The sequence below is a fragment of the Thermobia domestica genome, chromosome 5 (genome assembly GCF_964235325.1).
Source record: "Thermobia domestica chromosome 5, izTheDome1.hap1.1, whole genome shotgun sequence".
NCBI classification, from domain to species: Eukaryota; Metazoa; Arthropoda; class Insecta; order Zygentoma; family Lepismatidae; genus Thermobia; species Thermobia domestica.
The window spans coordinates 219,270,808-219,295,005 of NC_137458.1; the positions used below are offsets into that span (position 1 = coordinate 219,270,808).

The following is a 24,198-nucleotide window of genomic DNA, read 5'->3' on the forward strand; positions in this document are numbered from 1 at the left end:
AACTCAAAGATGGCAAACAGTACCAAAACTGAACGGTATGTTCCAGGTTATGTTGCGTATGAGGGTGATGTAAATCTGAGTGGGATAGTAGAACAAGAAAAAGAAATGTAGAGATATTACTAAAGGCAGACAGGGACATAGTTTTAGAAGTGATTGTAAAGAAATCTAAATAAGTGGATATTTGCCAGAACGGTAGAATGGGAATACTCGTAATTATAGATAAAGTGTAACCCTAGGAACACCAAGGTATTTTTGGGCTACATTAAGCACCAAGCCGGGGTTTGGGGACGCTGAGGCCTACAACTGTAATATCATTATTTCCCCACGAAAAAAAATATATTGTTTGATGTGAACTTGAGGTGTCTAAGACATCACATGTTTTTATTCTACACTACTACTAGGTTTTTGAGTACAGTATTGCCAACCTGATGTGTGTAGTTGTTTAAGTTACCATTTCTTTAATTTATGTCAGTAACTATGACCGATTTATTTCATTTGCTTTTATAGAAAAACTATAACACTAACAACGTAGTAAAGTGAAGTATGTGTACAAAGGCTTCTTCTAATCGCATTTGAATGATGTTGTGGTAGAGTGGGGAAGAATGGGGAATATTTCAGTATTCCATTGAATTCAAGGTTACCGTTTTACACTTTTCCATCCTGGTTATCTTTCGAATGGCGAAATACTTTTACATTTTCTTTCCGCGAAAAGATAGACAGTGTGAAGAAATTTGATTGGGCACTGCAGGGAATGTCACATGAGGAGCAGCGTTGCCAATCTAACATAAAATTACAATTTTTCTAATAGCACAATGTCAGGTTTCTGTATCAGTGGAATACACGTGTAAAACGTAAGCAAACAATCTACAGCTTGTCTGCCAGTGTTGCTAACTAACAGAGCTACAGAATCACGAATATTACAAGGTATAATTTCGTCCACCCTTGAATACTTTGAAACGGCGAGAGATTTTTAAATTCAGGCTCCGCAAAAGATATATATTTTCAGAGGTTAGATTATGTTAGGTGAGGTGCGACTCAATGTATCAGAGCTCATTACCTTTTATGTCAGATTCATTAAAAGCTTGTTGAAGTTATTTTTCCAATTGAATTTTCGCAAGGAGCTCGATTGGCCATTGTTCCAATGCTGCTGCAGATTCCGATATACAGTCACAGGATACCAAACAGAACTTCATATCAAATATAAGTCTTCAGTCAGCTTCTAGGCTGCTGCTTGTAAATTCTACGGTTAAAAATACTTGATGATACCAGAGTTGCAGGAGCGTAGTTCTTTGCCACAACTATGGAAACAGGATCCTCTTTCTCTCTCTCTCTGAAGGAACAGCATGATAAATGCCAGGTGAAAAACTCTGAGAACGTAAACTATTTGAATATAAATAAATCTGTAAATGCGGTGTCTATAAATAATAGGGTGTATCGAAAAAAACTTTTTTTCGAAATCCGGTTACGGCTAGTGCGGATTTTTGGCCAAATGGCATCAATAAAACGTATAAAAAATTTCAACTCGATCAGACAACTCCTTCTGCTGCCGAGTAGAGCCCAAATATTAGAAAAATCAACGAAAGATTCACTTTTCAAATGATTTTCCAAAAAATATTTTTTAAATATTTCCTATACTTTTCGGTCTTTTAAATTTTTGAAATAGCATTGGAAAGGAGAAAAAATTACATAAAACAAATTTATTACGGTTATTTCTGTACACCACAAGCATAAAAACCTAGTTAATTATTTGTAAAAATGCACTGATTTTCTGGCCTATCGTACAATTAAATTTTAATATAAAATTATTGAAGTCTCTTGAATAACGAAGAAAACACTTTAGTGCTAAATTCTAAGAGCAGTAATAGTATAAATAATTTGCTCCCAATGCCGTGTGCATCTGCTTATCACACTAGATCACCTGCCGCCCACCTCTTCCCGAACGCCTCTTCTCTTGTACTTGCCCAGCTGAAAGGATCTGTCTTATCAGTCGCCAGTAATCAACCAGCTGTGTCGAACGTGATTGTCGCTGCTTGAGTTATTTATTAGTGCTGTAGGAAATTTTAACTACATAATTTGTTTTCGTGTGACGTGCAGTATGTAGAAGTGAGAACAGTGTTTCAGTTATGTTAAGTACTTTTTATTAGGAAGAGAGTGACAGATACGCTGACGTTACGGCATCGACAATTTTGTTACGGTCTGACGTTACGAATAGCATTATTGGGACACCCAAGGAATTGGGTAGAACACAGCTACCAACCGTTGAAATATATTGAGACAATACCAATGGGAAAGAGCCCCCAACAAAGGATTTATCTTCTATCGTCGCCAGGAAGATTGTAGAAAATTGAAATTACGCCTCAATGAGCGGCGAAGCAATATTCAGTGTCAGAAGGATTGTTGCAATGATATTGAAGTACCATAATATTGTCCGTGACTTGCAAAACTCAGCAAAGTCCGGTTTCCAAACTTCTGCGAAACGAATTGCTGATTTTCAACAGTCTGCCAAAAATATTTCATTTGATATAGCCTTTTGTAAGTGTTCCGATCTTCTTGCCTGTAACTGCGAAAAAGGAAGAAAAGTGCCAGTGCTAGAGGTGCCTTTTCTTCTAGATCAAAGAACCACAAGATTGAGGCGTAATCTCAATTTTCTACAATCTTCCTGGCGACGATAGAAGATAAATCCTTTGTTGAAGGCTCTTTCCGGGATCACGAAATTCTCATTTTTTCTTCTCGCCCCCATAGGTATTGTCTCAATACATTTCAACGGTTGGTAGCTGTGTTCTACCCAATTCCTTGGGTGTCCCAATAATGCTGTTCCTAACGTCAGAGGGCAGCGGTGGCTCAGTGGTAGAGCGTTCACCTCTGGTGCTTGGGGTCCTGGGTTTGATCCCGGCCCACGCCAAGTGAACTTTGTGGTGGACAAACACCGTGTGCGTGGGTTTTCTCGGGGTTCTCCCCTTTCCTCCCACTTTCTTCATTCCACCATTTCATTCATTACTCATCATCACCGTCTCCTTTAGCCTAACCGGCATAACTGTGGGACGTAAAACTCAAAGATTTCATTTTTTTCCTAACGTCAGACCGTAACAAACTTGTCGATGCCGTAACATCAGCATATCTGTCACTCTCTTCCTAATAAAACATACTTAACATAACTGAAACACTGTTCTCACTTCTACATACTGCACGTCACACGAAAACAAATTATGTAGTTAAAATTTCCTACAGCACTAATAAATAACTCAAGCAGCGACAATCACGTTCGACACAGCTGGTTGGTTACTGGCGACTGATAAGACAGATCCTTTCAGCTGGTCAAGTACAAGAGAAGAGGCGTTCGGGAAGAGGTGGGCGGCAGGTGATCTAGTGTGATAAGCAGATGCACATGGCATTGGGAGCAAATTATTTATACTATTACTGCTTTTAGAATTTAGCACTAAAGTGTTTTCTTCGTTATTCAAGAGACTTCAATAATTTTATATTAAAATTTAATTGTACGATAGGCCAGAAAATCAGTGCATTTTTACAAATAATTAACTAGGTTTTTATGCTTGTGATGTACTGAAATAACCGTAATAAATTTGTTTTATGTATTTATTTCTCCTTTCCAATGCTATTTCAATAATTTAAAAGACCGAAAAATATAGGAAATATTTTAAAAATATTTTTTGGAAAATCATTTGAAAAGTGAATCTTTTTTTGATTTTTCTAATATTTGGGCTCTACTCGGCAGCAGAAGGAGTTGTCTGATCGAGTTGAGATTTTTTATACGTTTTATTGATGCCATTTGGCCAAAAATCCGCACTAGCCGTAACCGGATTTCGAAAAAAAGTTTTTTCGATACACCCTAATAAATAAGGATATCACCAAAACCTAACAAATGTTATTCAGACGCAAACATATCTTAATTGATGAAACTATTAATAGGTTTTAGAGAATAAAACTTCAGTCTCTTGGTCTCGTTCCAATCTGGTTTCCAATGAGAGTGTATCTTTTTGACTGAATAGATCGTAGAAGAGAGGAGAGTTATCCACTGGAACGTCTGTAAATTTGTCGTTCTTGATTCATATAACAGTAGGCTCATTTCTTTGAATTTTACACGTTCATTTAGAACACATTCATTTAATTATAGATTTATTTAATGTCGATATAGAACATCGACATTATGTCTGCGTGTAAGAATGCGGATAATTTCACATACGATAGAAAGAAGTAACGCAATTTCCTACACTAATTTGTGTAAGTTTTAAAGTGTAATGTATGATAATATCTTAAACCTTTCTATCTAAAAATACTCAGAAAATGAATATATATGTTAAGTTATATTACTATTAATTATTTTTTCTCATACCGGTAGTAACCAATTTTATTACTGTAATAAATTAACAAGGTCTTATCAAACAATTCTCTAGCCGAATTTAAATAGTCATTTGCAGTATAATGATTATTATGGACGACAAAATTTAATAGTAATTCATATATATTTTATGTAGCAGTTATTACCTGACAACTTAAACCTTGAGTATAGACATGACAATTATTTTACTTATTTTTGCATAATAAAGAAATATATTAAAAGAACAAGTACTTATTTGTGGTATAATGAATTCATGTATATAAACTAATCCGTTATGAGTAATGCCCCGCAATTTTAAGAATACAAGCAAGCTAAGCCGAGAATTCCCAAGTTATTTTAGGTTACAGGTTATTCCAAGGGAGGACTTTTGTAGGCGAGTCAGTTATTTGTTTATATACTTACATGTAGAGGACTTACAATACATTTTATTAGCTCACAAACGTTCATGTACTCTCGTACGTAAAATACATAAGACATATTTCGTTTTTTTACAGTAAGCTGCATTATTCTTTGTTGATGTTGATCTGATAAGAAAGTGTTTGAAAGCAGACATATCTGCCGCCAGTGGTATAAAATTGTGGCTTAGTTGGTTAGTGTTTTCAGATACAGTATATATAGTTTAATTAATTCAGAAACGTGGAAGATGAAAATTCCTTTGGTGTTCTAGCCATATAATACTCTAGTACCAGGTTATACAAATTATCTAACTAACTGTTAGTATCAAATAACTAAACAAGAACAACTAGCTAAGGACATTTTTGTTATATATTAGGATGGTCCTTACTTATATGAGAAAAATACATTTAAGAATTTCCTTGGACGAACCCCCTTAAATGTTTCTATATGTGACCAAATTAAGCTAGGACAAACATTAGATCGATTGAAAAATATTAAATGGTGGCTCAAACGATTTAAAGTTTTGAATTCGTTTACAATATATAGTATATGGGGAAAATCTGGAATATACCCTTGAAATTTAGAAACGACTTAAGGGAATGGGAAATACCCTGGATAATGGAACTAGAGGAAGAGACCAAGCTAATCTTGTATAGCATTATCATCGCGACCATCTTGAAGTCAGGTCAAAATTTTCAAATAGGAAGAGGGTCATGTGACATATCGTTTTGAGGTAGCGTTTTCCCAGAAGCACAAATCTGGCATTATTTTTACGCTACCAATAATCATGTAAGAATTATTACATGCGGAAAACGAAATGCTTCGATGTAATGTTATTTTATTGTAGTTATGCACCAGAGATTTGTAAGAATTTTGGAAATATTTTACATAAGTTGGAAACAAACTGCTAGAGAAAGTAAAATCTTTGTTTTCCCGTGAACTAGAAATAAGGTGTCCCATCAAGATGATTCATAGACCATTATAAAGGAAAAAGAAAAATTATAACTTGGAAGAAATCGAAATATTCCTTATTTATGTAATAGTTTATGGTAAGTTTTCAATTTTATTTCGTACACAGTTGACTTTTGTCACATCTAGGTAAAGATTTTCTATGGGCTTTCACTATCTGCTGTTTGTGCTCCTAATTTTTCGTAGGAACATTGCTGTAATCTTATATTAGTTTCACTCACCTTTCTGTTGCATCGTTTGTTATGTGGATGAATTTAACTATTGTTTTTCCTTGAAGATAGTCATTGTTATTTGACCATGAAATCGGATCGCACTCAAGAAACCCTTTGAATATTTTAAATCTCTCGAGAAAAATTTGTTGCTTGCAACAAAATGATTGATTTCTCTTTTCACGATAGTTGCTTGCGTCAAGCCTCTTTGCTGCTTCACGGTTTCCCAATTATTGTTTTTCCATTATGCTAACTTCATCATAAAAAAAAACAAAGCTATGTATTCATCCGTCAAGTACCAGAGATGCCGAGAAAGTAGAGAAAGAACCAGTTCAGACAATTCAGTATCTATTTGTCTATAACTGTACAAACCTTTCAAAAATTGCAGGTCTTGTACTAGTGAATGGGATGCTTGATCACATTTAAATCAAGCTTTCACATATAGTTGTATCAGAAAAATGCATACTCTCCGTAGACCCGTTTCTATTTACTTCATTAAACGAAATTGTTGGCAAATAGAAGTAATTTTAAATAGTAGATAGCTTTTCCCATCCACCTTGCATGGCGAATTGCTCCAGTTAAACGAAAGAAAACTCCTCCAGGAGGTATGCCACCCAAGAATATGATGGTCAGTTCTAAACATTCCCTGTAATCTTCTAGGCAGTGTCCTGCTTCTACAAGTTTGATAGCAAAATTTAATACTTCATTTCTTACATCGGAAATATAGTTCCTTACATCATCATCATCAATTCCTGGAATAAAATTGGTAAATCTATTTTAGACCACTCGTTCTGAAAACGCTCAAATAGGGGAACATCTAGTCCAGATGCAAACGAAACACAACACTTGTCAAATACACATTTTAAAACCAATTCATAAATGTAATGTCTTTGAGGAAGATATAGAAGATTGTTTTGGAGCTTCTGCTCTAGAAGAATGCAGGCATCGTTGACGTGACACATATTGCAGGGAGTACTGTTACAACAAATTGAGTGCACGAACTTTACAAAATTCTTTTCTCCAAGCTAATGAACTGTAGTAGAAGCAATATGTTCTCCTCTTGATAATGAAAAACCAATTAGCCTCTCATGACCATCTCCTGTAATAATTATTGATAAACTCTTGAGTCTTTCAGCCAGTCAAACTCGGCAATACGTTTCCGTCTCATCGCACTTGATACACACCGAGATTATTTTGGTGGTCCTGTGTAAGTCCGCTACGGATTTTCTCTGAGCATAGGTGAATGAAAGACATATTTATTACTAGTTCCTATACATTATGGCCTAATGCTTTTGCCGTCGCTGTCAGAATATGCATTGTTGCACTATCAGTGACTTGTATAAATCAAGAGTAGCAACATGTCTTGGAGTAGGCCTAAAAATAGTTTTTCCCCTTTTACATCTCTTGCAGGGTCTGGATTTCTTGAAATGCTTACTTCCATGTATTTTGGTGTTTAAAATTCTAACAAATAATTTTCAGAACTGCATTTTTGCTTTGCGTTCCTTTTTCTTTTGAAACCGTTCATATCTTTTTAGTTCTTTTCGCGGCAAATTCATGTCCTTTTTTTTAGTCGTGTATAAATTATTATCTGTAAAAAAGAGAAATCTTTTCACAGGTAATAATTCTTAGACGACTAAAGCTACCGTTAAAATAGTGCCAAATTTGTGTTTCTCCTAAAATGCTACCTCAAACCGATGTGTCACATGACCCTCTTCCTATTTGAAAATTTTCACCTGAATCCAAGATGGCGAACTTCATGGTTGCTATGACAATACTATACAACATTAGGTGTGTTCCTTCCTCTAGTTCCACTATCCAGGATATCTTCGGATTCTCTTAAGCCGTTTCTAATTTACAATAGTTTATTCTAGATTTTTTTCATATGCTATGCATTGTAACCGGCTTCCAAATTTAGGTCTCTTGAGGCACCATTTAATATTATTCATTGGAGCTAATTTTTTTCCTTGCTTAACTTGGTCCCATATGAAACCATTTAGGGGTTAGTCCAAAGAAATTCAGAAATCAAAAATTAAGAACCACCCTAACACACACACACACACACACACACACACATATATATATATATATATATATATATATATATATATATATATATATATATATATATATATATATATATATATATATTAACAAGAACTATCTTGTAGGTTTGAGGAGGCCACTTTGAAATCCTAAGCTTAATATTGTGCAATGTTCTTAAACCTATGACTCGCTGAAACTACGAAACCCGAAATGTTCGAAGTTCGAAAAATGCATATGTGTGAAAATATAACATTAGTGTTTCCTATATAATTTCAGAAAAAAATCACTTACCAAGCATGCATCTTTTCCTCCTTCTTCGTATCCAGCACAGATCATGTTGTCAGTAATTTCTTTACTTTGATAGTTAGTCTCTGTGCGGCATATATTAATAGGAATTAATGGCAGCTCTGTATCTTTCAATATAGAAGAAACATCTCCCCCGGGTGATTCTTGACCCCAGCCTGCTATTATGCCCTCTTCTTGACCAAAGTCTGTGTAGAGACCAATATAGGAGATTTACTTGTTAGAATAAACTATATTGCGAAAAAAGACTAAAATTACAGTAATTGAAATTGAGGTGACGCTGGAAGAAAGGGATCTCTTGGTAGTTCCATACAATAAAAAGTAGCAGTTTATTCACAAGATTCTATAGTATTTACTTCGTTTTCGTTACGTTCAATTCTGTTGCAATATACGAGGTATTCTTTCTACTTACAATCGCTCCGAACTAAAATGGTTCTGGAACTAACTGATGTCTGGTCTTTAACGAAGTCAATAATGTAAAAAATAATGTTATAATAGTGAATTAAGGTTTCAATATTGCTCACCATTAAAGAACGTAATACCACTAAAAAACAAATATGACAGCTCCAAAGTTACAGACCTGATGGTACATTTCTTCAAAATATAAATGCTCACCTGAACTTTTTAAGTCTCTTAACATTGTGAGTTTGGCATTGACGTACTACGATAGGAGAGAAATTCATAAGTAAAAATAGAGTAGTGAAGCGTTTTCAGCTCACCAGATTGTTTGCTGTTTGAAACATTCAGGGTCTATTCCATTACTTAATGTAATGTTAGTTTCAGAACCAAATAGTGCCTTGACAAATGTAGAAAACGTGTTTAATTGAAGACGACACACACGTTTTTTAATCCAAAGAAAATCGTAATAAACAAAAATGGTATTAAGCAGTTCCCTCAATATCAATATATCTCAAAGCAAGTTCCGCAGCTTTTTCCATAGCCATGCATGACTTTCCTGCTGGTTTATTGGCTAGCGCGTGAGATTTTGGTGTACGTAGTCCCGGGTTTGGTTCCTGGTGGGAGATCCTTATGAATTTTAACTGTCCGCGAAGTTTGTGTGTTCGTGTTCCTCTCTTAAGAATGGAAGAAAGTAAAATGAAGTAGAAATTGTGATAATTAGGGAAATTAAGTTACTGAGAAACATTCGGTAAATCAGTTAGTTTTCAGGAAAAAGCAAGATAACCTATGTTTAGTTCTTTCTTTGTGTGAATATTCAAAACTTTCATACCAAAAATAGAGTAGTTCGAATCCAATTCTGTGCTTTTTATTTATTTGTTTCTTCAATTACGCTGTTTGTAGTTAACAGTATTTTGCAATGCACTTTCTTCAGACGAAGTCATACTTTAGAATGTCGTTAAGTGATTGTCGTTTGTATCCTACGAGTTTTCAACACTAAGAAAATGAATAATCTGAACGGTTTTTCTTTTCTCTTTTCTGTAATGGTATGTAAATGCAAGTGAATTGTTACAAAATAGGTTATGGGTTTATTCTTTGCAGTGCGCGTATTGACGGAGGAGCAGAATGCCAGAAATTTCCATCTGACAAAAATGTGTGCATGCTTGAAGAATGAAAGTTTCATCCCGGGCACGGATACTTTTTCCTCATCATAGAATTCCTTTTCGAATCTTCGTAAGGATAGACACACGAAACAACTTTATTTTATAGATGAAAGTACTACAATTAGAGAAACACCTCGCTAACGTGATTGGTTTACCAACACTCCGATATATACTTACTCTGTCTGTGTGTCCGTTAAGTCCACAAGAGGAAAATCTCTCAAAGATCTTGATGAGCCACCTATTTTGTACAGTATGTAGAGGATCAAAAGCAAGGGTAATCGAATTCGTTTACGGAGAAATATTCAAACCAATGTTAATAGAAATAAAAGAATTAGCGTTTTTATGTTAATCACTTTACAGTGAAAAGGATAATATGGAGAAGTGGCTTTCTGCAATCAATTACCCATCCGAACAGACTTTTCAGCCATAGCCTTTACTCTCTACCAAGCCCGGAAGCAGTAAAGGCTCACCACAACTTTCGGTTTCAGTATTGATCTACACGGTCTCATAAGAGAGAGCGAACATTCTTTTTGTAAAGAATCGATTTAGTGGTCTAAGAATTGGACCGCTAATGTCCAACTGTACATGTTTCTCTTTTCGTTGATTTCCGGCGAGATGTTTTAAGCAGATGAAAACTTTCTGAATTTACCTCTGATATTTCCGCACCTTACATCGCCTTGACCACGTACGGCGTTGATGTTTCCTGAAGCTTTGATGGGTAATTTTCCGTTATAAAATTCATAGAGCATGACATACCTTTATTGTCCTCCTATACTGCTCGGATCAATCACATGCCGCAATTTCAAAATGTGAGTAGGCATTATTCTAGACTCTGCTGCACAATGAAGTACTTTATATGGCATAGCTATGACACGTGTCGCCTATTTCACTATTTGCTCGCCAGATGGGGTCATTGCAGCGGTTATAGAGGAAACATTACGTTAATTTAGGATTTACGAATAAATAAAACTTGGTAAATTATTATAGTGCTCGAACATGCACTTCAGTAAACTTGTGAGTGGAAATTATGATGACAAATGAGTGGCAGATACAATATCTGTAAGAAATTTGTTATGATTTACGGTTTAATTTGGAAATGTATATCTGCGTAGGGAAAAATTGAATGCTACGTTCATAGACGATAGGACTAAGATACTTTCGGATTGACCCAAATTTTCTAAATAATATTTCGGAAAGTGAGTCGTAAAAATCCACTCTGTAATTTGTGAACGAATTAGATGGTGTACATTATAATTCATTTATTAATTTAGAAACTCACTATAGCTTATAGTAAATGTAATATTAGGTCCCTGGAGGATAGGACTATGATATAAATTTGTCCCTAAAATTGCGAAGTAATAATACGAAAGCGGTAATTACGATTCCTCTGAACCGTTTCGTAGCTTACAGTGTGCTGAATATTGTGATGATATTGCGAAACAATATTTCTTATTTAATTTTAATGCACAAATCTCTAAATCTGTTTGATAATTACATATCACTCACGCAATTGAAGTCTGTGTGAACATTTGCAGAACTTCGAGCGTATACGCACAGGGTACGTTTTGTCATTCTACATCAATAACTAGCAAAATGTTACTGTGAGTAGTGTTAATGTATAGGCCATGAACATATTTGTAAATTAGGTACTACCTCGTTCTAGATACCTCTATCAAAACAATTGGAACTAAATGTAATATATTATTTTGGAATTTGCTTTTGTTAATAGAAACATCTTAGATGTTCTTTCGTGTCTTAACTTACGAGAGATATATGAGGTTCATCATGGTTTATCCTACGACACGTTTTCAAATTTTGGGAAAAAATATGGTAAATATGATTTTGGAAGCAATTTGCCTTATTCAAATCATCATATATGTGTTTTTAACTTGTGACAACTATTTCAGTATCAAGGGACTTTAACTCAAAATTAACTCAACTCAACTTATTTCAGTATCATCAGTGATTCAGTCCTTTCTTATGCAGCTAGTTCAATGTATGTAACTCTCTAAAAATTAGGAAGGAAATTTGGTACATAGAAATGCGAATTGGATGTTATCTTCCTTAATTAAACGATTTGCATTATCCTTAGATATCTGGTCAATGGACCACACAAAAGATTTCGGAACCAAATTTAGTTAGTTGTGATTTGGAAAATACCTTCCCTGGTTGAAGCCACCATATATTGTTGTTTAATGATTATTTATCAAGTTTATTAACATAATTTTATATTTTATAGAAAATCTCAGTAAATGATGAGATATTTGAAATTAGAAAGTTGTTCCACAGTCACGTTCACATATTTCTTTACTTGGGTGATTAAGTTTGAAAATATCCTTCAAATACGTTTGAAGAAATGTTACATTAATATTTATAATATACAGGGTGGCAAAGAAGTAAGTATACAAACCAGCATGGATAAAATATGACATTTTAATTTATTAAGATGATGAATTTATTTTCCTTGGTTTGTTCCGAGCTTAAGGTATAAGTGAAACTAAATTAAGAACAGATAAGGAAGAAAGTAACTCAATACCTCTATGGATAACAGTAAGCAAATTATATAAAATGTCATGACCGATCAGTACGGGACTGTAAACCTACTTTTGGGCCACTCTATAAAATGTTTTGACTCTAAAGAAGGATACTGGTTATCTTGAATACTGAAATCTATCATAATACTACTTATTTGAACTGGTACAGAGTCCTGATATGTTACTATGATCTAATACAAATGGCAGTACCAATTCGCTTTCTCAAATTTGGATTTGAAACCTGATATTTAATTGTTTCAGACGATTTTTACATAACAACTATTCATCAGTCTTAATTTTAGGGAATTTAGTCACAACTCATAGCGAAAGATTATTTGTAGAAAATTATCTTTTATTAAACCCGATTTGTTAGGCGTATTCATTGACTTTGTCCTTACCTATGTTTAATAATATAAAATTTTGTGAAATAATGTATAACAGAAAGAAAATATTTAGTAATTTAAAATTCTTGAACATTTCTGTCACCGCAAGAATGGTAAACTAAACATTACAACCTTTCTGTTTTCTGAGTCGTATATTTAAAAACCGTATATTTTTTAATGAAGTGGCTACAGATTTTATAAAACATGACGATAAACAGTGAAACGATTTTGGTACAACAATATTATTGTTTGCCAATTTCCGTTTTGTTAAACGGAATTTCCTTGAAACTTTCTACTGAACAGTTTTATGTATTTGCAGTTAAAACATGTTTGATCAATTATTCACTTCTTGAAAATCATTTTTGATTGTTTTTACAAAAAAATTTTGTTCGGAAAAGTTTGCCTGACATATTTTTTCAATATGTGGTATTGTTAATCATTTTTGTCGATCTTCAGTTTGTTAGCAGAATTATAATATTTGTTTATAACATACATAACTTTTATCATTTTTAAAAGTATCGCCCGAAATAGTATCAGTTATTATGTGTTTAACTGCTTTTTGTTTGGAAATTGGGTTGAAAATAATTCAGCAAACCCCATATGAGCAATATTTAGGCTTGTATGAAGAAAATTCCGTCTATAAAAATAATGTGTTTCTTAGTATATATCTTGAAAATATCTGATGTGTGTGTTCCTTAAGTATTAATAATATTGAGAAAATAGTTATAAAAAGACCTTAATGTGAAGAAATACGTTAGGAATGTAACGTTATAACACAATAGAAAAAGCTTACCTAATACTTGGTAAGGAGCGAAGGTAGAGGTGAAGACTGAGTGCTGCGTTATTAAAAGCTAACTTTTGAGGTTGGTATGTTAATACCTTTCTGTGTGTGTTTGCTATAACAATTTATAACTTGAATAATATATATATATATATATATATATATATATATATATATATATATATATATATATATATATATATATATATATATACATATATATATATATATATATATGTTATACTTGTGAAGCCCAGAACTAAGAACTTCTGCTGACTCCTTCGACAGATTTAAGTCCAGATCCAAAGCATTAAGATCATTTTGTGAATTTATTGGCCGAGATGAACCACCAAGCGGTTCAAAGTTGGCACTTTCTATGTTACTTTTCTGGTTTGGCAAACTAGATCACTAATGCACTTTAGTGGTGGTAATAAATTTGAGATAGGAATGATATATATATATATATATATAAAAGAAAGGATAGTCTTCTATGATACAAATATTGACTCCCTTGAATTGGGCTGCGGCGGGTGACCGGTAAAGCATGTACCGGGTTGGTATATATCTTTTAGTTCAAGGGATAAACGTAGGACCCAAACTTAATAATTTTATTAATTAAAACTATGTTTCCTTAATGTGTGTGTAATGTGACAACTGCTCAACTCTGATAATACATCACTTTTAGCGTATGAGGCATAATCGTGATATACAAAACTATACGGAAAACATATATTTGATTTCATCAGTAATAAATCAGCTCCTTTGACCTCGTGAGGCCCGTGACTCAGGATAGAGAGCTCATTTCTGGTGCAACTTCTTTTTTCTCTAGGGGTTATAAGGGCACGACGCATAATTAAGAAAACATCATTCATTTCATTTCGGGAGTGAAAAATCGTTTCCTTGACCCTAGGGCGAAAAGCAAGGGGCTAAGTGCTAGAGCATTCACCCCTGGTGGTACATCTCTTTTTCTATTGACATAAATGTGGAACTTAAAATTAGAACTTTATTCGTTCCTAGAGTAAAATAAGTGATCCTAGAAGAGATCTCAGGTCCATTTCAGTTTGTGGCGCACATGTTGTCCGTGGCATTTTTATTCGTAGAAGTAAAATATGAATCACTCCTAGGAGTATAAGTGAACGTACTTACTGTTAGGAGTATGTATGCTACTCGTAGGATTGTTTTAGTTTTTATAAACGTTACATGAGGTTCATTGCTGGCGATATAGATGTTTTTGTTAACTTACGTTACTGTTAAGAGAATGTTTTCATTGTTAAATATTTTTAGTTTTTATGGATGTAATGTGTGTGTTACCGATACGGATATTCGTGTCACTGTTAATATGCGTCTTTATTAGGATTATGCGTGTCCCATTTAGGATTATTCAAAGTATAATAGTAGTAGTATCTGGGTTACGGTTAGAAGTATATGTGAATCTCAGAACTCAATTTGGTGTTAATTATTCGTAAATTAGATACGGTTTTGAACATCACGAAGGAGTATCTAGTGGGAGGTGGAGAAAAAGAAGTACGCTTAATTTAATAATTTAGGCTAGAATGTCTCAGAAACGTGATCTCAGTTCGGTTTATTTTCTCTTTCATGAAGTATGTACCGTGGTTGTCCAGAAGAAATGTTTACTTCGATATTTGGATAATATTTGGTCATACAAATTCAGGCTAGAACTGTCTCATAACTCAGAATCTGAACTCAATTTGGTCTATCGTCGTTCATACAGCACATTCAGCTCCTGTCCACTAGGAAAGTCTAGATGATGGGGGTTGAGATAAATGGTGTATGTCTCAAGTTAATTTTGGCTAGAAAACTCAATTTGCTACTGATGTCATTCATAAGGTATATACATGAGCAAAAGTGCATTCATACATCAATTTTCATATCCTGCAACGTTAGACAACCAACAATACTGTTAAGGTTTGTAGGTTGAGAACTACACAAGGCGTTCTACAAATGCAGTGGCTTGTTTGAAATATGTCAATGTAGAAAACAGCAAACAATTAGAAATATATCTATGCCTCTGCAATGAATAAAAAAATCAATGAGGTAGAAAGCGCCGCGTAGTATCTACAGAGCGATTGATATCATGATAATTTTACAAAGAAATCTTATCTAACTTTAGACATACCCAGAAAAAACAATGTTGATCAAACGTTCATTTTATACGACAGGTTAAAGTATATTGTAAAATCTCCGAATGTTTTACATATTTCATTTAAACGTCAGCTCCACTTTTGTTGCTTATCAGTTTTAATATTTCTACTAAAACTTTATGCAAAAAATATCAGGTCAAGATGATTTGACTCCCATCATCGTTTCAGGAGGATATTTATTTATCAGCAAAACCATCGTAGTTTTTATTTTTTAAATGTGTTATATTATTATTATTGAAAATGAAATGAAATCTTTAAGCTTAACGTCCCACGGTTCTGCCGGTTAGGCTAAAGGAGACGGTGATAATGAGAAATGCGTGAAAAGGTGGAATGAAGAAAGTGGGAGGAAATGGGAGAATCCCGAGAAAACCCACGAGAGCGGTGTTTGTCCACCACAAAGTCCACACGGCGCGAGCTGGGATCGAACTAGGGACCCCGAGCGCCGGAGGTGAACGCTCTACCACTGAGCCACCGCGCCCCCTGTTATTATTATTATTATTATTATTACTATTATTATTATTCACTTACACATTAAATATAACAGGAATATTTTCTGAATTTATATTATTAGTTTCCAGTGAGTTCGGAAAATGAAACAAATCAAGATGAAAAACGAAAATGAAAAGGAAAAAGGAAAGACAACCTAAGAAAGTAAAGAAAATTATATCCAGTGTGTGTGAGTTCAATTTTCGAAAACCACTGCATCAGTAGAAAACGCGCCATATGTTTATAATTTGACAAATAGCCATATTTTGTGGGCACACAACATGAATTTGTGTAATTTGATCTCCAATTAATAACACAAGCATGTTTTTATTAGAAGCATTTACGATATCAAAAGAATACGAGTTGTTTCTTATAATACGCAAAAATATATCATTCACTATCTTTTGCTATATTCTAAGTTATCGAGAACTATAATTTTGTAAAGAAGAATAATCAGAAATGAACTAAAACGTAGTCAAATATGAGTATGGATGAATGTTTCGGATAATATTTCAATTGGAGATAATTCCACTCTCTCTTTCTCTCGGTTATCATGATCATGATTCTTGTATTTCATCTCTAGATAGAGAACTTTGAGTAAGAGAAGTCATCATACACCTTGGAAGAATAAATTAAATTTAAAAGGGTTAAATTGACTTACAGTGCATTTGAACACAAGACCCCACTATTACTAACCTACTGCCTATAACACCTCGACTATTGTTTCAATACTTCCGATCTCCTAACTTGAGAGTTTTGTCATGGGGTGATGGTCGGAGGGAGAAAGAACGGAAAGAAAATTTGATTTTTTCAAAAAGAAATAAACAGTGTAACTGTCGGTTTGCTGAACAAGGTTTAAGTTGCCAAGTCTTGGTTAGGACAACAATTTTTGAAGAAATCTTGAGTGTGGGACAGTATTTCTTTTCTACCATAGAAACCTGTGTGTTGGTAGTTATTCAATTAATAACGATGAAATCTGAAACGAGCGTCTTGGGTGGTAAAATAATACATTACTATCCGTGAAAAATATTTGTTTCGTGGGTCTACATTGCTTAACACTTCTTAAAATCGTTATAACAAATAGTGGCGGATACAAATCCTTGACCAGGTAATGTCGATTACTTTGGAAACAAACGTGAGTGTGAGAATTAAATCTGTCATAACTCTAGTTGGGTGTGAGGAGGAAACTAAATTGTGAACTAAAGTTTCAAGAACAACACAAGTTAACAATATACACTAGGCGTAACATAATAAAAGAAATACGAAAGACATTTTGAAGCGAAGGAAAAACGACGTATAACTTTGTAACTGGAGAGAAAGAAATCTAACGTAAACAGTAAAGACGTACCACTCATCGTGTAGTGATCGTGAGTCAGTGGTGAAGGTGCTCGGACGGTATTCTGCAGGTACTCGGTTCGGATTTCCAGCTGGTGTTTTTTTTTAATTTAGAATTCTTCCTGACAAGGGATCTGCGATGACACACGTTTTATTATCTTCAGATATTTGAATAGTGGGATGTTTCAATACTTGAACTATCAAATCTTCAGGAATAATAATAGTTATTTTGTAGAAGATTAAAAGTTAGGAGGTTATTATCACTAAGGTCATACTACTATTATTAAAGAGGAATGTTATATATGGCAAGAATATTGCGATTTTTTTAGTGTTACTCATGAGAAAAGAAATTTCTTTTGTCGTTGATGAAACAAAACAAATAAAGTCTAGATGAGAATGAATACTTTACATTCGAGACTAGACAAGGCTAACTCAAAATATTGTCTCGTTTCCTTCCTGAGAATCGAGACGATACGAAAAATATCTAAAACATATCTCGTCTTATGTCGCTTCTCGATATAGTGTATAGCCATTCTTTAGGTAACAATTGCTCTGTAGACTGAAACTTGTATGCTATTTTGTTACTTTGTATTTCTTAGCTCATCGAATTATGGCCTGTGTAGGATTTTTAAAGTAAACTACTTTTGCATATCCTAAAAGTTAGTTTGTTATATACCTTGGTGTTCAATTATATTCGTTCATTTTTATTACACTTATTTTCCTTGAAACGTGCAGTAGAATACTTTCCACATAAAACTAAAGTGGAAACGCTTTGGTTTAAACATTTGAGTAATTGCAGAGGTGTGTTCTGGAAGTCCGGACCTCATCCCCGAATTCTCGACTTTTCTGTAAGTTTTCCCTAATTTTAGGGTTACTTTAAAAATTTTAACACCAATTACACTGGTCCACGTGGGTATTATTGTTTTGAAAATTTCAGGCGTATTACACGTGTTGAGGTCTCTCATTCATAATCTGACATTAGTTTTTGCCTATCTCCCTGGAATTGCTAGCAATTCAGGAATTAAGCTCGAACCTAAGAGTATCTGTTTGCTCTGTAGTTCATCAAGCGCTCCCTAGAGAGCAGCAGTGCGTCTGTAAGCAATTATGCAGCTGATGTAGGTATGAGGAAAGAAACTTAGTTATAAATTTAGTCCATATAATTGACATTTATTTTTCTATACAAATTAAATTGTATAACGTGCATAATAATGTTCCAGACAATCTCTGGTATAAATTCTTTTGTAGGTCATACATTTTTTCAGTTTATGTATGAAAAAATCAACTTGCGTAACATTAAGATATTTTTTTTCAGGTGAGAACATACTTAACCAGAGCTTGCTCTGAAGCGTTACCTTGTATATGGTGACGATTTTTGAATTATCCTTCCTTTTCCACATCCTGAGCCGCTTCCTCTGTTTCTTTCTAGAGATCCGTCCGTGAGACTTATCAAGCCAAGGGCGTCCGGATCTACGGATCGAACCAGAGAAGCCGCTCCTCCTGGACAACTATCCAAACGGGTTGTCCTGCCTTCATCATATTCATCACACATCTACACTTCATGTTAGGGTCTCACGGCTCTCCAGAAAACTATCAGCCTCTGCTATGACAGATCAAGCTGCTTCTGTTACAAAGGTAGATGGACGGCACGGTAGTCTTCCTCCGGTTTTTGCCACTCTGTCCGCTTCCAGCACGAAAGTGGTCAAGCGGAAGGATACTGGCAACCGGCAGCGAATCATATCCGGCAGTTCCACCGCTTCAACAGCTTCAAATGCCTCCACCCGGTCTAAGTCTCCACGAACCACACAACTGTATGCTGATACTATTAAGCAGCCTCGACATCAGTCGAAGAAGCAGCACAGAGACGATATTTCAGAAAATTCTGATATGGATGCAGCTGATGACAATAGTAATAGAACCAATCTACGTTCTCAACCATCTTTCACCAATAATCTACCTCCATATCGCTCGATTCTCATTCATTCCTTCTTCAAAATTATGACACGAAATACAGCAATGAAAAGTTCATCACATTACAACTTAGAAAATATCTTCCGAGCATTTCACTAGCAGAAATAATTAAGACACGTAACGGTTATATCTTAAAGTCCATAGATCCTCAGTTCGCTATCACCGTTAGAAACAAGGCCTCGTTTGAGATCTTCGGGAAAAACGCTACTCTTACATCTCTCTTCTCTACTCGTCAGAAACAAGCACCGCCACCTAAACGTCCACCATATCTATCTGTTGTCATCCGGGAGGTTGACCCAACATATTCCGACGCCGAAATTCATGAAGAGCTTCAACATGAGGGACATAATATTCATAAGGTCATTCGCATACGAAACAATGAAGGTGCAAATTATATGGTACGCGTTCTCACACCTTCACAAGATACGATAGATGCATTACTCACTACTGGCGCATACGTCTATAAACGTCGCCACAGGGTTGAACCTTCACACTCTCCAGATCCTCTTCCTGTGAGATGCGAAAAGTCTCAAATCTACAAAGATCAGAACACGGTAAATTGCAAAAATCAGCCAGTATATGGACATTGCACAGGACCACATCCTACGCGCCTCTGCACCAACCTTCAACAGCCGCCTGAAAGCCCCACATGACACGAACAAGATCCGGCCTATAGTGACAAATGCAAGAATAAACCTCAACTTGATCCACAACATCCTGATTTAGTCGTATCGCTCCGGATGCCAGACTTTCCACCTAAAACCTATCTCCAAAGCACTGATCCAGTTACTATCCAGCAGCTTCTTTAATTTTTCACACTCACCCTACAAAACATTCATCCTTTTCAACGCACTCATATTCTACAACAATTTACCATAGCTACTAAATCAGTCTTCAATGTCAATTTCTACGCCATCTATACCAATAACTACGTTCATTTTCATACATAACGTCAAGAAACAACTGTTTAACCTATCCGTTATAATGGATTTAGTCTTTCTTTTCATGAATATTCGCTCCTTAAATACAAATAAAACCCTTTTCGAAGCACTGTTACTCGAAGAACATGTATCTGCATTTTTGCAGAATGGGGCCTTTTTAACCAAGTCTACCATAGTAATGTTCCTCGCTACACAGTCACTCGTCATAATAAATACAGCTTCTGCATTACGGGCCAATGGGGGAGTAGCAATTGGCTTTCGCACTCACATACCATCTCGCCATCACATTTGTCCTGTTCCACACCTCCCTGAGCATATCATCCATGGGCGGCGATTAGGGGGGCCAAAGGGGGGCAGTTGCCTTCCCTTTTTGATATTACCCATTAATGTATATAATTTTATTTGGAAATATAAAGTTTTGTATGTATTATTGGTTCATAGAATAAAAAGGGTGCCATAAAATATTTGTCGTTCCATGAGTACGTATTGGTTCTCTTCCCGTGGAATTAAGAAAGCTACAGGAATTGCGTTTGAACTGCCACTAAAAATGGCCCAAAAATTAACCTATTGGAGCGCCACAATTTGAGCGTACTTTCATTTCTTCTTGCAAGGGCTCGATATGTTAGTCAGCCACTCTGGAACTAATTGAGATAACATTTAACAAGAAAAGAAGTCCTTCACAAGTTATTATTTAATTGCACAAAAATCAACAGTTCCTAAAATGTATTTTCTTCTTTCTAATAATAAGGAATATTTTGATATTTGTTTTCAGTTTAACATTCTGTTCAGCAGCGAAGTTACATGAGACGTGGACTTAATGATCAACGTGGTGTCCGTTCCAAGTGAACTCCCACGGGAATCAAGCCCGGGTCTCCCACGTCAAAGGCGTGTACGCTAACCCGTTAGCCACGAAGGGGCTCAGTAATGTATATTAATTTTGCAGTGTAATATACGAGTTTAGGGGTGTACATATATAGTTTTGTATATACAATTAAATTTAGTAAATTCAGCATAATTCTAGGTTTTAGGATCATTTTGTATAACTGAAATGTGAAGTGACTCTAAGTATTGCTGAGTTGTGATATATTCCAAGAAAGTGAAAACTGTACTTAATGGCAGCGAACATGTTTCGGAAAGCTGCAAAAGTTTTTCTTTAAATGTCGTAGCATATGTTTGTAGTATTCACTGTCATCCTAAGAGTAATAACACATATAATAGCATGCGTGGAATTAAAAATATAACTTGTTCATTAATTTCCAGTTTCAATATAACGGTATTTTAACTGAAAAAGACAGTATCCTAATAGTTATACAAGTTTTCGTCAAACAAAATGTTACAAGCAACCAGGAAAACTAACGTTTGAAATTAAATATTCAGATCATGTCTTGCCCCCTCACTTTTAACGTCCAACCGCCGCCACTAATATCATCATTACATTGCACTTCAAGTCAATCATCATCACTTTTGCAACTATCTATGTTAGACCCGGCCACCCCATCCCACTTGAATTTTTCAGTCATATTTCTAATACCTATAAACATTTCATAATTCTCGCCTATATCAACTGCCATAGTCGGACTCCCAATGAACGCACACGCTTTACACCCCATATCACCACTCACATTACCGGCATAACACATATTCTCCCATCTGCTACTAGACCCGTATCCAATACCACTTCTGACATTGCCATCACCTCTAATACACTCGCCGCTAACAGTACAATCACAGTTCTTGATCTCCTTGGTAGTGACCACGCCCCGGTCAAACTTTCATATCATATTGGCACCGCTCGTTCACATACTGCACCTCCACCACTACGAACGCCTCTCTTTGATAAAGCCAATTGGCATCACTATCGCACATATCTTACCCATGCTGTCGCAGATCTCCACCCTCCTACATCATCTGACGAGCTATATGCTCACGTCTCTACTATGACTTCTGAGATCACCCGTGAATCTGAATTGTTCATCCCAACTTCTTGTTCCACTCCATACCAACCTAACTTACCTCTGCACTACCTAGCTCAGATCAAACGCTCTCGTCAAGCATATCGTGACTACGTCCGGACACGAAATCACGAAGCTCTACGTCTTTACAATCAACTAAAACGTTCTGTAAAAATTATATTGAAGCGTACAACAGACGCCAGTGGATTAAAACTGTAACACTCTTGCCGACACGGCACATCCTCCACATTTCTGGAAACGTTGCAATGCGCTTTGTGGGGTGTATTCAGTAAAACCTCTCACCCACTCATCATCAACGACAGTCAAGTTGCTGTTGATACGGATAAGACCAACACTTTTGCCGACTACCTCCAAGATATCTTTACCCCTCAATCCCTCCGATCGTATTTTTTCTCACCCAGTAGACAAAGTCAACACAGCAGCTCCTATCTTCCAACCTAGTGCCAATCATATATTGCCGCCGAATGAACTCACTTCTCCTATCACTGTTGTCGACATCACTTCTGTTGTTCAGGCTAAACGAAACTCTGCTCCAGGTTTGGATTCAATCACATATCGCCATATCAAGGAAAGTCACTCCTCCTCCTATTAGCCTCGGTATTCACTTTCATCCTTCGCACAGGTTTTCCCCCGCTGAATGGAAGATGTCTAAAATGCTCATGTTCCCGAAACCGAATAAACCACCCAGTGCCGTGTCTTCCTATCGCCCTATGCAACTCACTTCAACTTTTAGCAAAATACTTGAACGCATTCTCGTCAATAGGCTTCATCCTTATCTCAGTGCACGTAATCTCATCCCATCTTACCAAGCCGGTTTCCGCCCGTCATACTCTAAAAACGATCAGCTCCAACAGCTAAGCACCCTTATTACAAATCATTATAACTCTGTACTTTTTGACCTAGAAAAAGCATTTGACAAAGTGTAGCATCTCGCTCTCATCTTCAAACTCATCGAACTTAAATTACCATCACCATACGTCTGTTTTGTCTATAACTTTTTGGCCTGCCGTATTACCTATGTTCATATTAACCATCATTTGTTTCATCCAATATTTCTACATTCTGGCGTCCCTCAAGGATCAGCTTTATCCCTCTTAGTCTACTTGTTGTTTGTTTCAGACTTCCCGGTTCTGCTCGCAAACGTCCATACATTCCAGTATGCCGATGGTACCGCTTTCTTCGCTGGGACAACTAAATGGCAAATGCCTAGCACATCTTGTGCTATTAGGGCATCAAGCAAATACGATTCCTGGGTATCCTCTACTCTGTGAAAGACCTGGTTTCATGAAAGATGTGTGACAGGTGATAAGGAACAGTGTCTTATCTGTGGATAATGTGTCTGAATTATTTCTAGTGCTTCACGAAACTGGCAGGCGTCATTAACGCAAAAATAAATAAATAAATGTTAGTCTCAGTGCACACAAATAATACATTTTTCTAATAATATAGTTGTTACTTGCTAAAAATACTAGTTCAATGTAGTTCTAATGGAAACAAATGTGATTGCTATGTTTTATGATTAAACAATATAGTGATAGTTACACTACTTTGCATTTAGCTTACAATTTCAACATTAAAGACATTAGTATAGAAATTGCTATGTTCGTAATTTGTCTGTATTTATCATGTATTTGTATTTAAATTCTGTACTTATCATGTTAGTGTAGCAAGGTAATAAGCTAAAATATACCTATCATGTATATATCTTCCTTCAAAGTTGAATGTCCGGAATCGCCAGCCTACTGTCCGGATTCACCCTTCCAAATTTGAAAATCAAAGATTTCGTCAAATTTCAGAAA

The 24,198-nt window shown here is 35.5% G+C and overlaps 1 protein-coding gene and 1 long non-coding RNA gene across 4 annotated transcripts in view; one reads left to right on the forward strand and one right to left on the reverse strand.

Moving 5' to 3' along the window:
* The window catches only part of LOC145684771 (uncharacterized), a 67,987-nt gene extending 43,884 nt beyond the window's left edge, over positions 1-24,103 (forward strand). For 2 of the 3 annotated variants that reach the window (XR_014131390.1, XR_014131392.1), the window contains one exon: positions 23,519-24,103. This is a non-coding gene — a long non-coding RNA (uncharacterized LOC145684771). Of the gene's footprint in view, positions 1-23,497 lie in introns of all 3 variants that reach the window. The other variant, XR_014131391.1, reaches the window with a different exon arrangement.
* Positions 1-24,198, reverse strand: part of LOC145684770 (trypsin-1-like) — a 78,702-nt gene that overhangs the window by 9,689 nt on the left and 44,815 nt on the right. Inside the window, exon 5 of the mRNA XM_081757142.1 lies at positions 8,266-8,465. Within this exon, the coding sequence (XP_081613268.1) occupies positions 8,266-8,465 (200 nt within the window). The remainder of the gene's footprint in view (positions 1-8,265; positions 8,466-24,198) is intronic.